We start from the raw sequence: 15,580 nt of genomic DNA, 5'->3' as shown, positions 1-15,580 counted from the left end.
CTTTTCTTTCTTTATTCGTGCTTCTCGATTAATTGACCGATTCCAACAATTGTTACAGCCGCAGTCACCAGCTATCCTTCCGTTTAACCGACGTAGATTCGCAGTTCTATCGCGATTCTTGTATAAAAGAAGACCTCTTCTTATTGTGACCAGTCGTAGGTCACGTGCTCGCGTAAGTTCAGACAGTAATGTCAGATACAACCGCGCAGCTAGCTAAACGCTATGCTACACCATAAAAACTTTCCACTAGAACTGGTTGGCCTCATAGAAGCAGCGGCTAAAGTGCTGCTTTGTGCAAAATAACTACCGTCCAACTGCAATTACTGGAGACCATTATATGAAGCGCACGTAATTAAATACGACTACTTTGACGATCAGCGGAGAAAGGGACAATCGGAGGTAAGAGCAATCACACGTACTCCGTGTGTTACATTATTCGTGACATCACAGTCAAGATCACGAGACGTTTGCTTTAAAAATACACAACCGTAATTTATCAAATTGTTTCGCGGACAATCACATAGAAAATTAAAATACAATTGTTCGCAGATAATGAAATATAATGGTCAATCATAATAGTTGTTGCGTCGCGTCTGCTATACATCATGGAGGACTCGCTCGAGCGACACTTTCGCATCAGTCATGATCATTTCACTCCGACATTAATATTTCAAGACCATTTTTAAAATATATATTTGAAATTAATCAAAATGTGAACTTCATACTTTGTCCAAACAAACAGATATTATATATTTTTCTCCTTCTTTCTGTGTAAATGTAACGGAAGAGGCAACTTTCCAGAATAGTATCCCCTCAGCTTCAAATGAAACTGCCGCAGTATAAGTAAATAAATATTGTAGAGTTAGCATGAATTTACGGCTGTGAGAATTCCAGTACCTCCGGTTCCACGATGATGTAACGTGACAATTTTACAACGCGCATGTAGCGACAGCAGCAATCGTTGCCTCCGCTCCTAAAGTTACATCACATAATAAATTTTATCCGTATCAGTGGCAATGGATATGTCACTTCCGAACGAGAGCAGACGTAAGATTCGGTCGTATCTCATGTAAATGTATGCACAGTTTTGAAGGGAAACGTATAGCGCAAAACAATCCTTTCAGAAGAGCGCAATGAATGTCATTCCCGTTACGTTTCTCCAACTTTCGAGTGAAAATAAGAGGAGAATATCGTGCACGTATCGCAAAAATTGTAACATGAATGTCCTCGATGAAAATTGACTCGATTCCATGCCCGACGAAAAATTGCAACGATATCTCCACGCTGCACATTTTGCAAGTCGATCGGTTTTTTCGCTTGATATTATTAAATTCACTTTTCGAAAAGATAACCACTCGAAAAAGGATAAATCGTAGATAGGTATAGCAACTTATACCATAGATACTCGCTGTTCGTTTCAAAATGTGTTATAATCATTCCTATAAATCATCCTTGCAGTTAAGTTATTGCGAATTGCAGACATTTGGTCAGCATCCGCGGTCTCATAGGAAATCATGATGCCAACAAGTAGAAAGGTGTTGCGGACAAATATGAAATAATGCGAACCATAAAAATTTACGCGCGCTTTGGGACGCGAATTTCAATAGAAAAGCAAGATTGAACAATATCAACGATATCAAGTCAACGAGAAAATGCATTTTATTCATAAATCTAGAATAAAAAAGTCAGCGTGCACCTGTACTGAATATAAAAATTTCGAAATGAATATATTTCTAAATTCTGTACACATTTTTGTAGAATTACACTTATTTTAAATCTAACTATTGAACTTTATATTTTTCAACATAAAAATCCACTTTTGTGAATTTAATGTTTAAAATTTCAATAATTGAGAGATTTTCACGGTTTTTCCCAATGAATTATAAAGCTCGATTAAAAAAGAACCTGATTAAATATAAAAAATAGAGATTTAAAGAGTATCAAAGGATAGTTTAAAAAAAAAATCACATGGAATACAGCTTCATATTTTTGTTGTATAAAAATTTAATAATATTTCTATTTTAATCGCGATCAGAGTAATGATATACTTTCCATAGAACTTTTAAGATATTGAAACCTCAAGAAAAACATTAAATAAAAAGTTTTTACTTAAGGGAACTTAACCCTCCCATTGCTCTCGTTCAGCAAACAAACGTTAGTGCTCTCATATGAGCGTCGCGCCGCGTCTATTGTGTCGCTGTATCAGTGTAGTGTTCAATGCAGTGCTAGTCAACAAGACACAGTCTTGTAAGAGCCAAAAGCTTTTAAACATCGACTGATTCATCGATCTATAACAGTTACTCAGATTTGACAACAGTACGTATTTGCTCTCGTCATGAGCGTTTGCCTCATACGGGAGCAATGGTAGGTTAAAGAATTTTTACACATCGCCGCCATCATCTAAAGAAATCTTGAATCTAGAGAAAAGTTGTGGATTATTACTGTGGAAAAGGACGCGGGTAAGTAAAGATAAAAATCACATTCCATGATAATAAATTGGACGATATATATAAAATTACAATTCGCTTCTCTATATAAAAATATAATATAATATACAAATTGATCATTTATACAAACTCTATCAAAAGTAGTAACAACAGTACTATTACGCAAGTGCTTTAGAAATATTTCTCCTGTGTCTGAGAAAAACCTTTTATATAATAAGAGCTTCTCGTAAAAAGAGAGAACATAAAGATATTTTTCATATTTTCATCAAATTAATGTGATTATCACCAAGTGTTATTTTCCCATTTGTTCAACAATACACACATTTCAATAAATATTATCCCAACCAAGGATAAATCTTGTAAATTGTCCCAATGATCAAAGATTATATATGTACAGGATGTTAAAAAATCATTCAGCATTTATATGATAGATAATACGCACCATCATATACTGAATAAAAAAGCCTTAGTGAACATAGTTCGAAACCTCAATCGTTTCTGAGATATAAACAATTTAAATCTTCACATCGTATGCGACACATAGAGAATAAGTTTACGTTAGATTAAGAATAAGTTACGTAGAAAGCAATAACTTATGATATTAACATACAAAATTGTTTAAATTTTACTCAGTATGGTACGTACTATTTAATACATATAAATGCTGAATTATTTTTTAACATGCTGTATATGTATAATTGATATGTATAATGTCACAAATCGGTATGTATGTGCGAGCATAGACGAAAAGATAGATCGTTTTTTTTTCTATCAGGAAATTAATCCATAATTATTGTATTGATTCATTCGAATGAGAAATAACCACCATTCGTGTACTGTACTTCAATGTCTACAATTATACTGTTAAAACAACACGCAATCAAAAACATAATTGCGATACTGCAATACGTTCATACATTTCATCGAAAAGCGTTCAATATTGAACGATAAAACAATGTAAACCATCGAATATTTACGCAATCTATCAATGAGTTGATCGATTAACATTATATATTTACATGCCGTTGTAAGCTGGCCCGCCGCCACCCTCCGGCACAACCCAATTGATGTTCTGACTCGGGTCCTTGATGTCACAGGTCTTACAGTGAATGCAATTCTGCGCGTTGATCTGCAATCTTTCGCCATCTCCGCTTTCCAGCGGCACAAACTCGTAGACACCTAAAATCAAATTGCACACGCTTGTTTTCGAATTGCAGAACAAACTGTCCTCACATATCTTCCGATGGAGAGTTAGAGATACATCCAGAAACCACCAATCTCCTAGTTGCACGGAAATTATTACTGATTCTAATAGCATAAGTAACTAACTTATGTGTTCTTGTCGATCCGATTTATGTATTAGAAATTTTGTAAAGCAACTTGGTTGTTTTACAAAAATGCTAATAATGTCGAAATGCGCAGGATGATTTATTCAGCGCGATTTATTCAGCAGACACATATATCCTCAGCACTCTACGAAGTGTGAGATTTACGTCGCGAAGGTCACATCGTGCCCTCGGCCAGACAGTCGATAACCTGGTCCCCACTATCTTTCAGACGGCGCAGCAATTCTGTAAGAAAGCTCCCAGAATTCCTCTTTGACACCCCGACTCGCCAGGTCCATGAAAGGAAACAGGAAGACGCAGGCTAAAGACACGGAAAGGAAAAGTACGAGAATGAAGAAAAAATACATCGTAAAAATCCAAGGGTGGATGTTCAAAAAACAATGGTAAAAAGGCACATAAATTTATCTGATTCGAAAGTTATATGTGATAGAATAGGATATATATTGCGGTGTCCACGCAAAGCCATAAAATTTAAATTAAGGAATAACGCCCATTGTTATAATGTTGTAGCATTCATTATAATTTTGTATAAACAATATAAATTTAAATTGATGAGATTTTGAAGATTTAATGAAATAATAAAATTGTTCTACTCAGTTAAATTTCATATAAATTTTATCCTACTAATTTAAGTTAGCTCTAGAATTACACAAAAATTAAATTTTTCAAAAGATATTTAACGGTAAAAAGATCATGCAAAATTTTTAACTATAAAAAAAGTCAAACTTAAATTCATTGACAATTTGTAAATTAATTCATATTTCATGGTCATTCGTTTATAGGAACACTTAATATTATTTTATCATAACACAATGATTCTTTCATTTCTAATTACATGTTTCTAATTGCATTCTTTACGTCTATACGATATTAATTTTGTGAATTATGAATGTATTGGGTTTTAATTCCTCATATTACAGCAACAATATCTGTTTGATTTTTTACGAAATCATATCATTAAATTTACAGTAATTACAATGATTCCTTGTACATATAGAAATTATTTTCAAATAAAAACTAACATTTTTCGAACATTATCAAATTAACAGCTAATATAAATATTGTAATTCATTTCCTTTATGAGAAAATTACTTATTACTTATTAAACGTACTTAAATTGTTTATTACAAGTAGCAATAGTTACGTCAGCGAAAAAAAAACAATTCGCCGCGCATCTAGCGATCAAAACTGATAGGCGTGTATTTAGTAATATGGCCAGGCGGGTTCGCGCTTTTTCGGCGATCGATCTTTAGAAATTAATATTTCGTTAATTATTGCAAAAATTGTAAAATAGCACGAAACTTTTTCAGTGTAATCCGCTCTATTTGCCCACGAGCGTTTTCGATAGACTCAAACATTCTGTATATGTATATAGTAATATAGTAGAGTATGTATTTTATACAATATGTATAAAATACATACTCTACTGCTATAAGCAAATTTTGAAAAATTGTTAACAACAAATTGGATTATTGGAGCACTTCTATTATTGCAAGATTAATACAATATAAGGAAATTCTTAAGGAACAGAGAGAGAAGAGATAAATCGACGATGAAGTTGTTAGGCCGGGCTGCAGGGCGTTGTTCGATTTTGGAGATTGAGCTTGGTCCGGGGTTGTCTAGCCATGCGGGGGTTGTCCGGGTAGCTCAGGTTCAAGGACACAACGGTCGATAAACCCCCGACAAGACTGGAAAAAGGGGGAGAGGAGGCAGACGTGGCTCGAGGGCGGAAGTGGAAGGAGCTGGATTGCCTGCAGATTGCGAAAATTTATTGCGAACGAAATTGATCTCTCTTGATAATAATGTCCTTCAAATACTAAATAATTTTGCATCAGATAAATTTTTCGTGAAAAGCAAATGGATATTTAAACAATTAATAAAATTATATGGAAATACACATATGTTAAAAATTCAATAGACTCGCACAACAAATATAATGCATTTACTTTTGCAGCAAATTTTAATGACAGATTTAGATTTAACTTTTATTAATAAATATATAGTAAGCAATTTAATGTTTGGAAAAAATGCAAAAAAATTAAAATTATCTGTTAAATATCTAAACTACAGTTCACTTGATGCTACAAATGTTTCGAAGCATTTTTTAATTATGATCAATTAATAAAATTCTTTCCTTCGATTGGTCAATCGAAAGCGCCGAAACATTTGTAGCGCCAAGTAGACCACATCCTAAAAATGAAATAGAACACGAGCGGTATAAAATTACGCAAGATAGATATACTAAACTCTGCAATGCGGTAAGTATACTACTTATTCATTCTCATCATAATGAATAATTTTTTCGTCTGGACTAACAAAATAATACCACTGTTGAATAAATTGAGTATTTCCAGTAATTGATAAGAGGAAGGTATTGTATGAAAAAAATATTACATTATAATTTTTAAATCATATAACCGAATGAATAAAAATAATCATGGAAAAAACTGTATATGTAATCATTAATAAATATATGTGACAAATCATTGTTAATATAATTTATTAATAGTCTAAAAACAATTTTTTTTAATTATTTATTTAATATAAACATTTTTAATATTTTTCTGTTTTATTCAGTAAATAAATTTTAACGTAATCTTGATATATAAAAATATTTATGTTTTCGCGCATATACCCATTCGGTGAATTTATATCTCGTAAAAAAATACATATTTTTAGACTCGGGAATAATACATGGAAAAATATACATTTATAGATTTACCTTACTATCAATTTTCTTTTAAAATGTATTTTAATATATTTCTTAATATATTTTTTTATTTAATATATTAATTTCTATAAAAAATTGTAACATTGAAAAATTTAAAACCTTAATATTAAAAAAAAAAAAAATAAAATATATCTACTCATGTGGATAAAAAAAAATAAATACAACTAAAAATTCACATAAAAACTATTGCAAAATTGTAAAATGGTAGAGGACTTTTCTTCTCAGTTTAATCCATTCTACCTCTATGCGAGAGGTAGGTTTTATTATTAATTATCAGACACCCGGTATAGAAAGATACTTTATTGTATAAGATTACATCAAAATTAATTTATTTACAACAAAACAACGTTTAATTTTTAAAAAATCAAATTTTCTTAGGCAAACTCGACTGCCTTCGCTAACTGCCACAAATTATATTCACATAGATTGTAATAAATATATTCAACAAATCAAAATTATCTATATAAAGTTCATTAAGTCTATTATGCGATTCGCAAAAATAGACTGTACCTAACATTCAATCAAACAGAATTTATAAACATTATATAGTAATCACAATGCATAAAATGATAAATGTATAAACATACAATAAACTGACTTACCAGCAGGGCAAAATCGACCTTCTGGACCAGCAAATTCAGTTAAGTTTCTCTTTACTGGAACGGTATCGTCCATCAAAGTTAAATGAGCTGGTTGATCAGCTTCGTGATTGGTACCAGTCAAAGCTACTGACGACAGAAGATCGAAAGATACCTCGTTATCTGGTTTGGGATATTCTATTGGCGTCGACTTGGCAGCCGATTTCAATTTCTTATGATCAGGACCTACGAACACACGGTACGAAAATATTTAAAATTAACATTTGCAATATTTTTCAGGAAATCTCTTCAAAAGCTCCTGCATAAATCCGTTTTTACCTCCATGAGATAAAGTCCACGGTTCTCTTCCGCCTAATAGCGTAGAGAAACCAGCGTACATTAAACCACCGTAAAGCCCAAGAGAAGAATGGAAACTAGGCCTCATATTTCTTACGGCTTTCAATTCCTTATAGATCCAACTATTTTTTATTTTATCTGTATACGTTTTCGGCTCTATGCCTTTTGTCAGTGAGGTATTACTTTCTGCGTCTATGATTGCTTCAATAACGCTTTCTGCAGCCAACATACCACTTTTCATAGCATTATGAGTTCCTTTAATTTTGGGCACATTTAGGAAACCTGCCGTACATCCAATGAGACACCCCCCAGGGAATTGAAGTTTGGGAATAGATTGGAATCCACCTTCCACCAATGCTCTAGCGCCATAAGCTATTCTAAAATTAAGAAGAACAAATTTAGGTAATATAAAATAGTATATGCAACTAAAATTTCGAATTAAAGACATCAACCTTTTTCCTCCTTCAAATGTTGGTCTAATACCAGGATGTTGTTTAAATTTCTGAAACTCTTTGAATGGAGATAGATAGGGATTAGTATAATCCAATCCTACAACAAAGCCTACTGCAACCAAAGGTGTTTCTTCATTCAAATGATATAGAAACGATCCACCGTATGTATTTCTATTAAGTGGCCAGCCAACCGTATGCTCTACCGCTCCAGGTCGATGCTTACTTGGCTCTATCTCCCAAATCTTTCAAAAATTATTTCACTTTAGAATATAAAGCATTTTATATTTATATAATTTTAAATTTTGTTATTGTAATATAACTCGGTGATATTCACTTCTTTCAATCCAAGACCATATGTCTGCGGTTCACAATCTTTTCTGAGATTTAATTTCATCGACAACTGTTTCGTCAAATGGCCGTGACAGCCTTCTGCAAATATGGTACATTTTGCATGAAGCTCCATACCCCGTTCGAATGTATCTTTAGGTGAGCCGTCTTTAGCAATACCAACATCATTTGTAGCTACTCCTTTAATAGATCCATCTTCATGATATAAAACTTCTGCCGCTGCATAACCAGGATATATCTCGACACCGGCAGCTTCTGCTTGTTCGCCAAGCCATGTTACTACATGGCCTAATCTATAATCACAGAAATATAAATTTTTACAATCGGAAACTAAAATGTATTGTTTATTCCTCATTTACAAATATATAACAGTATTAAATTTCAATGCTCACCTTACTATATAATTCCCATGATTGTACATTGGCATTCCCTTGAAAATAGGTATAGATATCCTCTTCTTTTCCGTGAGAAATGCAAATTTATCCTCAGTAACAGGAGTATTCAATGGTGCACCTAATTCTTTCCAATTTGGAAAAAGTTCATTCAAAGCAATTGGATCTAAACAAGCGCCGCTGAGGATATGTCCACCAATTGCAGACGCCTTTTCAACAAGGGTAACTCTGAGTTCCTTGCCATGTTTCTCAGCCAGTCTACGAGCCTGTATAGCTGCCGATAGTCCTGCTGGACCGCCACCGACAATTAGAATGTCGGTTTCGTCCACGTATCTCTCCATGTTCACTTCTGGTGGATAAAATATTCTTAATGCATTTAATTGTATTATTTTAAAAGAAGAAAAATCAAAGGAAATTTACCTTTCCATCTTGAGTCTGTCTCCCTGGGTTTCACTGTATAATGAGTGGTGATTTGAGGAAATTTGGCATCTGAGTAAGCCCTTTGACATATCCTTTGCAGCCTCTGTACTGTCAAAAGTGCAACCAAAATTAAATTACAACATGCAAGTTCTCGCATTCAAATTAGAGCATTTCACATTGTTACATAAGCATTTATTACATAAGTAAACGTATTCTATTTACATAAAAGTATATTTAGATAAATGATAAAGAAATTTAAAGAATCTAAGGAATTTTTTTAATTTAAATATTTCAAATTTTCAAAATTTAATTCGTTTATACACAATCACATATTATCGATATATCGATTACAAAATTTTAATTTCACAATTTCACGCTTCTACAAAAATTCTTTTTTTTTCACAATATTCTAATATTTTTTTTATCCTGTTTTTTATTTCAAATAAAAATACATTTCTATTAAAATACATTTATGGTAAAAACAAAAATTTATTTTCTCGACTCAAAGTTTTTACGAACTTTTAGCGCTTAATAAGAGGCCTGTTTTTTTTAGCTGAATTTTTGCACCAGTTCATCTTTCTTCCTTTTCTCTCCAGGAGGAAAGAAGAGGAAGAAAAATGAACTGGTTTAAAAGTTCTCACACTTTGAGGAAAAAAAAGAGGCAGAAAGTGCAGAAAGTGAATCATTGAAACATATGACACAGAGGGCAAAGGGCAATCTTGTTTACATCATTTGCTATCACGCGTTAACGCAATTGCTCTGAGAGAGAGAGAGAGAGAGAGAGAGAGAGAGAGAGAGAGAGAGAGAGAAATATTAATAGATATTCGTAAACAAAAAACGGAGGCACCAAAGTAAACAACACCAACAATTAATTTCAGGTAACAAATATTTATTGATGGAATGCGCACACGCGCATTTCATCGTAAAACGAGCGATAAAAATATGTACGTACGACCATAAATATATTTAATAATAAGACATTGAACGTCCTTTAATGATGTTACATGACATCACGATATATTTTTATAAAATATAAATCATTAATCGTCTCTTGCAAAACATAATCGTGTTATTATGTGGTGAAACAATCGTTCGAAAATGGAGCGGTAAATTCCATTGCGATTGTCATTTTTGAGTATTATCAATCCATTGCGATAAGGTTATACGTGGCTGCAAAATTCTGCTGACGTTGACGCACTTACTGGTGCCGGACGCATTAAACACCGCGGAAGCCATAATCACGCACAGACAACGCACAATCACCAATTAGCGCAATGGTGATCTGACAGCGATATCAAAAAAAGAAAGAGAGAAACCACAGCCTTTCATTAAAGAGAAACCTGAGAGCGGTCATCTCAGCTTTTTGAGAATAATAAAAACGCTCGAAACTCCATACACTAGCGCACCAATATCTCTTTTAGCAACATATGGAACCTTGTAAGTACATTATTTCGCTAGGTCACAGTAGCGGCTTGACTTACCGACGTTGAATCGATAACCATCAATGCATGTGCGTTAAGCCGTAATCACACTACAGGCTCTCGACTCTGATTCGACTGCCAACTCTGACTGCCGGCCTATAATGGACCAATAATAATGAGACTGATTTATTGTTATTGGTCCATTATGGGTCGGCAGTCAAGTCAGAGTCGGGAGCCTGTAGTGTGATTACAACTTTAAGTCCGTATCAGACTATCGACTCTGCAGGCCGACCCGACTGCCAACTCTGGCTGTTGACCGATAATGGACCAATCACAATAAGACTGATTCAATGTGATTGGTCCATTATTGATCGGCTTTAAGTCCGTATCAGACTAAAAAATCTTTATTCCACCATGGATTGGTCCATGACCAATAACAGCCAGAGTTGGCAGTCGGGTCGGCTTGCAGAGTCGGTAGTCTGATACGGGCTTAATTCCATGAGCGTTGTGAACGTTAAATGGAACGCACCCTTTGTGAACTGGTGCAACTAAAGTCACTAGATTTATATCTAGTGACTTTAGGTGCAACCAGTGCAGCAACAGAAAATAAATCTCTTGTCTTTTTACATTATGGGTTGAGAATATGTTTTGCAGGACAACGAATGAAGATTGATTCGGTAGACGCCAACTTCGAGTAGAAGTTATGTTTTATGTGATAGGATTAGGTCTAGGTGACGCTAAGGATGTCACTGTCAAAGGCCTCGAAATTATTAGGAAATGCGACCGCGTCTATTTGGAGTCTTATACCTCTGTTTTGACAGTACAGCAGGAAACCTTGGTTTGTATTATAAGGTTTGTTTTTTTATTCCTGCACTAGATATATAAATTATACTAGAATTATTTCTCGCTGTTGCCAAATATCAAACATATACTTGTCTTATTTTAAGTTTCAAAAGTGTACATACACTAATTCAACCACAAAAAACAAATCCATAGTGCAACATCAAAGATGATACAGACTTGATTTACTGTATAAAGTAAAGCATTTGATTGTGAACCTTTAATTTAAAGATATATTGAATGTAATTTTTATATAACATATGTATCTTGCATTAGGAAGAATTCTATGGATGTTCCTTGATAGCAGCTGACCGTGAGCTAGTGGAGAATTGTGCAGATGAGATACTGCCAAACAGAAAAGATGAAGATGTTGCTTTTCTGGTTGTAGGAGATCCTTTCGGAGCTACTACGCACACAGATCTGGTTCTACGTGCAAAGGAGAAAGATATACAGGTGGATAGGACATTAATGTTTAGAATCACTATTTTTAGGAAATATCAGGATTATTTTACATTTTTATATGTATCATTTTATATGTAGTAAACATTATTTTAAAGTATTATACTTTTAATCAGGTGAAAGTCATACATAATTCGTCAATACTAACTGCAGTTGGTTGCTGTGGCTTGCAACTATATTCATATGGAGAAATTGTTTCAATTCCATACTGGATGGACACTTGGCGACCTGACAGTTTTTATGAGAAGATAGCTTCCAATAGACAGAGAGGGCTGCATACACTCTGTCTCTTAGACATTAAAGTTAAAGAGCCTACCTTAGAAAGTATCATGAAGAAAAAAAAAGAGTATATGTCTCCAAAATTCATGAGTGTCAATGAAGCTGCTAGTCAGTTAATAGCGATACTTGATAATAAGATTCAGGATGGCCACAAAGATTTAGGTCAGTGACAACAATTCTATTGTGATAATTTTATTAGAATGGTATAATGATCGTATGATATGCAAGGCTGGGTAATCATTTAAAATGCCAAATATAAAATACTTAAAAAAATGTATTTAAAATGCAAAATGTTTTTCAAATCCACTTTATATGTAAAATGAGTAAATAGAATTTTAAATAGTTTTCAAATGCAGAATGGTTTTCCCTACATATATTTTAATATACATTTTTTTAAGTATTTTACATTTAGCATTTTAAATAGAATTTTAAATGGCATTTTAAATGCAAAAATACCCAACCCTGATGATAATCATATAAATTGTATAACAAAAAATATAGCAATCACGTAACGATTATATAATCACAAATAATATTTAAATTAATAATATATTTATACATTATTTTTTCATTTAATAGCGTTCACACAGCAGAGCTTGATAGTAGGCTTAGCACGGGTAGGATGCGAGGACCAACATATTGTCGCTTGTTCCTTACAAAATATGACGCGTGTGAACTTGGGACCACCGCTGCACTGCCTTGTTATACCGGCTGAAAAGCTCCATCCCCTTGAGCTGGAATTTCTAATACAGTACGCTCTCGACAAAGATCAATTCAAAGAAATGACAGAATCATAACCTTTTTTTATCCTAGAAAAGATGGAGTAAGTTCTATTTTTTTGTACAGCGACTTAAAATAAATTAAATATATTAAAATGTATAACAGAACTTACATTTTTTATTACTAATTCTTAATGAAAACATGCTGACTTTACATTTTTTATTTTTTCGCAAAAATTAAAATCTATTTATATTATATATATCTTTTCTAGAAGCAAATATCAATTATATTTATATTTATTTTAATTCTTCGTGGTCACACTTAAATGGTTACACCAGTGTCAAAATGACCTTAGAGCACATTTAACTGATTGCTGTATTTACAGTTCTCGTTCTATAAAGTATAAAGAATTTCTGATTAAATGCGCTCTGAGGTCATTTTGATTCCAGTGTGATTACGAAAGAATGTAATTTTTCGGTACGAGATTTTGCAGGTTTTGTAATCCTAAAATCCATAAAAAAGTTTCCGACCCCGGGTTGCATAATATTTACATGAACGCTATAGTAGTTATTAAGGTGGCTCTTTAGTAAAGTGCCGAAAATTTGGGGTGCCTCACCAGGGCCCACCCAAAATTACAAATATCTGCATAATTTGGATAAAATATTAAAATTACATGTATATCTTAATGAAATAGTATGGAACATATGATATAGTAAATCAAGAGCTGTATCTTCATCGAATGAAAACAAGATGACATTAGATTTATTTTTGAGATTAGATTTTCAAGATTAAATACAGGATGAATTAATATTCACCCTGTATTGCATTTTTAGTATATAAAGGTTATTTTACCGTAATAGGTGGAACAACAGTCGCTATAGAAAAAACAACATTGGCTGGAAGAGGTTTTATTCCCTTTATGACTAATTCCTTCGTGACGAATGATTGTCGTAAAAGAGGCAAACTTTTCTTCAAAAATTTAATAAGATATGGTTGTGATGAAGCATTTAATAATTTTTCAAATCTGTCACAAAATTCTTCTGTCTGGAATTTCTGAGAAGACCGATGCGTCTGGGTGATGAATGAAATATACAGATGTGACCACTATAGTAATGATAGAAGTATTAAAATTAGAACGCATGATAAAACCGCACATCTCCACGTGAAAAGCCATTGCGTCACTAGAATAATTATAAAGTGCTATATTAGAACGATTATTAGAACAAGTTTACGAGCTACGTAATAGCGTTAGATAAAATTCATACATAATCATACATAATCATTACGCTGGAAAGCGCGTGTTTAGTGAGAGGTATTTTATAATTGCATTAAATCTTTCGTGTTTTATAATTCTTGTGTATTTGATACCACTCTTCTGTTAATCTATTCACAGCCGCGTGAAACTTTAATTCTTAAAATAATAATTAAAAATGTAAGAACAAATTTCAATTTAATATATTAACAATGTTGAAACTATATATTCTGCTATAGTATATTCTGGCATAGTTGACAGTTAAGACTATTAATCAAAAGAATTAATGATGTTTGTTATATCATTAAAATGGTTTTTAAAAATTGTTGCTGCTTGATTATTATACTTCGTACGCTTAAAAAAAAACTATTGAAGCTACTTTGAGATAGATATACATATATGATATCACACATCGATTTTTATCAGATTCATCTAATCGGTAATGAAAATATATACGGTATTTATTCGTAAGTTTTTTTCTCTCTTATTTCATCGTTAACCTACCGTAAAATTTTGCACATTGTCAATTTCGGTACTTCAACTTCATTATATAAAAAATATTAGACATTTTTATGGTAACTCAATTTATTAAAGAACCACTTTAAATATTCGATATTTCAGGCCGTGTAACGGGTGATCGATTGCAACCGAACCATATCGTTTCGTATGACCGTCACAGAAGGCAGAGAGAAATTGGCGACCGCGCACACTGTATTTACGCGAGCAGCATTATTATTCCATTCGTTCTGGCCCGGTTCCATATTCTAAGCCGCATATAATTCTGCGGCGGAGTCACGTGGCCGTGCGCCAGGGCAAACTAATCAATGGACAAGCATCGACCACTATGCCGACGAGGCTGGTATCGCGTATCGGTGATTCAGTTGTGCTACAGGGGTGCATTCGCTCAGTGGTGGCAGCCCTTCCGTTTCGTTTCCTTGTGCAGCAGGTACACTCGGTTTCTGGGACGTGCGAAAGACAACGATATATGTGCGTTTTACGACACTGCTCCAATTTATGTTCTCGCATACTTTGGCAGGTATACGGAATTGTACGAGCACCGTTGTCCCGCGATGAACGTAGCACTGTGATCACGCACATGTATACTGCTACTCACTGTAAATTGTTTCTGCAAAAAGAAATATACAGTACAATTGTAATATTTTTCTTGCAATTATTGTACCCCCGCACCTATTCAATTAGTTTGAAGATATCTTTATTAGTATTAAAGTAAATAAATTCGTTTTAAATTGTTATACCTGTACATATAAAATGTAACCAATATATAGAGGATCAAATAGAAAAATCAATAAAAAGAAAAATGTATATATATTAATAGAAATTTTTTTATTGAAAAGTTACCAATAGTTCAATAGTCTTTTGTAGATGTAGTATAATGAATTTATATAAAACTTAACGATTGTATATGTAGCATATATACAATAGATAATTATTTTTTACTTATGCAGAAAATTGCAATTTTTATGTATTTTTAAATCTTCTTGCTCAGAATGTTCCAGAAAATTAAAATTTTTAATAAA

At 33.1% G+C, this 15,580-nt stretch overlaps 2 protein-coding genes across 6 annotated transcripts; one reads left to right on the top strand and one right to left on the bottom strand.

Annotated features, from left to right (window-relative positions):
• Positions 1-3,116: 3,116 nt before the first annotated feature.
• Positions 3,117-10,454, bottom strand: Etf-QO (electron transfer flavoprotein-ubiquinone oxidoreductase). Of its 4 annotated transcripts, none has more exons than XM_018446607.1 (8): positions 10,260-10,454; positions 9,072-9,174; positions 8,652-9,000; positions 8,246-8,552; positions 7,912-8,153; positions 7,442-7,836; positions 7,127-7,348; positions 3,117-3,626 (listed from the first exon to the last, which is right to left on the bottom strand). In XM_018446607.1, exons 1-8 carry the CDS (start codon positions 10,305-10,307, stop codon positions 3,463-3,465), a joined length of 1,830 nt encoding a protein of 609 aa, XP_018302109.1. In that variant the 5' UTR covers positions 10,308-10,454; the 3' UTR covers positions 3,117-3,462. The 4 variants fall into 4 exon arrangements, with proteins under 4 accessions (XP_018302109.1, XP_018302113.1, XP_018302117.1 ...); XM_018446611.1 differs by having other exon boundaries at positions 9,072-9,179; positions 10,274-10,454; XM_018446615.1 differs by lacking the exon at positions 3,117-3,626 and adding an exon at positions 3,633-4,094.
• Positions 10,455-11,115: 661 nt separating this feature from the next.
• Positions 11,116-14,744, top strand: Dph5 (diphthine methyl ester synthase). 2 transcript variants are annotated; one of them, XM_018446636.1, is made up of 5 exons: positions 11,116-11,330; positions 11,609-11,785; positions 11,908-12,232; positions 12,650-12,893; positions 14,664-14,744. In XM_018446636.1, exons 1-4 carry the CDS (start codon positions 11,196-11,198, stop codon positions 12,865-12,867), a joined length of 855 nt encoding a protein of 284 aa, XP_018302138.1. In that variant the 5' UTR covers positions 11,116-11,195; the 3' UTR covers positions 12,868-12,893; positions 14,664-14,744. The 2 variants fall into 2 exon arrangements, with proteins under 2 accessions (XP_018302138.1, XP_018302133.1); XM_018446631.1 differs by lacking the exon at positions 14,664-14,744 and having other exon boundaries at positions 12,650-12,914.
• The last annotated feature ends 836 nt before the right edge of the window (positions 14,745-15,580 follow it).

The sequence above is a fragment of the Mycetomoellerius zeteki genome, unplaced genomic scaffold (genome assembly GCF_001594055.1).
Source record: "Mycetomoellerius zeteki isolate Tzet28-1 unplaced genomic scaffold, Tzet1.0 scaffold105, whole genome shotgun sequence".
Lineage (NCBI taxonomy): Eukaryota > Metazoa > Arthropoda > Insecta > Hymenoptera > Formicidae > Mycetomoellerius > Mycetomoellerius zeteki.
The sequence above is the reverse complement of the archived record's forward strand: the minus strand, read 5'-3'. Positions and strand labels throughout refer to the sequence as shown.

Coding starts and splice junctions, on each gene's coding strand:
- Etf-QO (XM_018446607.1), bottom strand. CDS start 10,307: ATGGCTTCCGCGGTGTTTAATGCGTCCGGCACCAGTAAGTGCGTCAAC. Junction 8,154..8,245: donor ATGGTCTTGGATTGAAAGAA/GTGAATATCACC, acceptor AATTTTTGAAAG/ATTTGGGAGATAGAGCCAAG. Junction 3,627..7,126: donor AGGTCGATTTTGCCCTGCTG/GTAAGTCAGTTT, acceptor ATTTGATTTTAG/GTGTCTACGAGTTTGTGCCG.
- Dph5 (XM_018446636.1), top strand. CDS start 11,196: ATGTTTTATGTGATAGGATTAGGTCTAGGTGACGCTAAGGATGTCACT. Junction 11,331..11,608: donor CAGTACAGCAGGAAACCTTG/GTTTGTATTATA, acceptor ATCTTGCATTAG/GAAGAATTCTATGGATGTTC. Junction 11,786..11,907: donor CAAAGGAGAAAGATATACAG/GTGGATAGGACA, acceptor ACTTTTAATCAG/GTGAAAGTCATACATAATTC.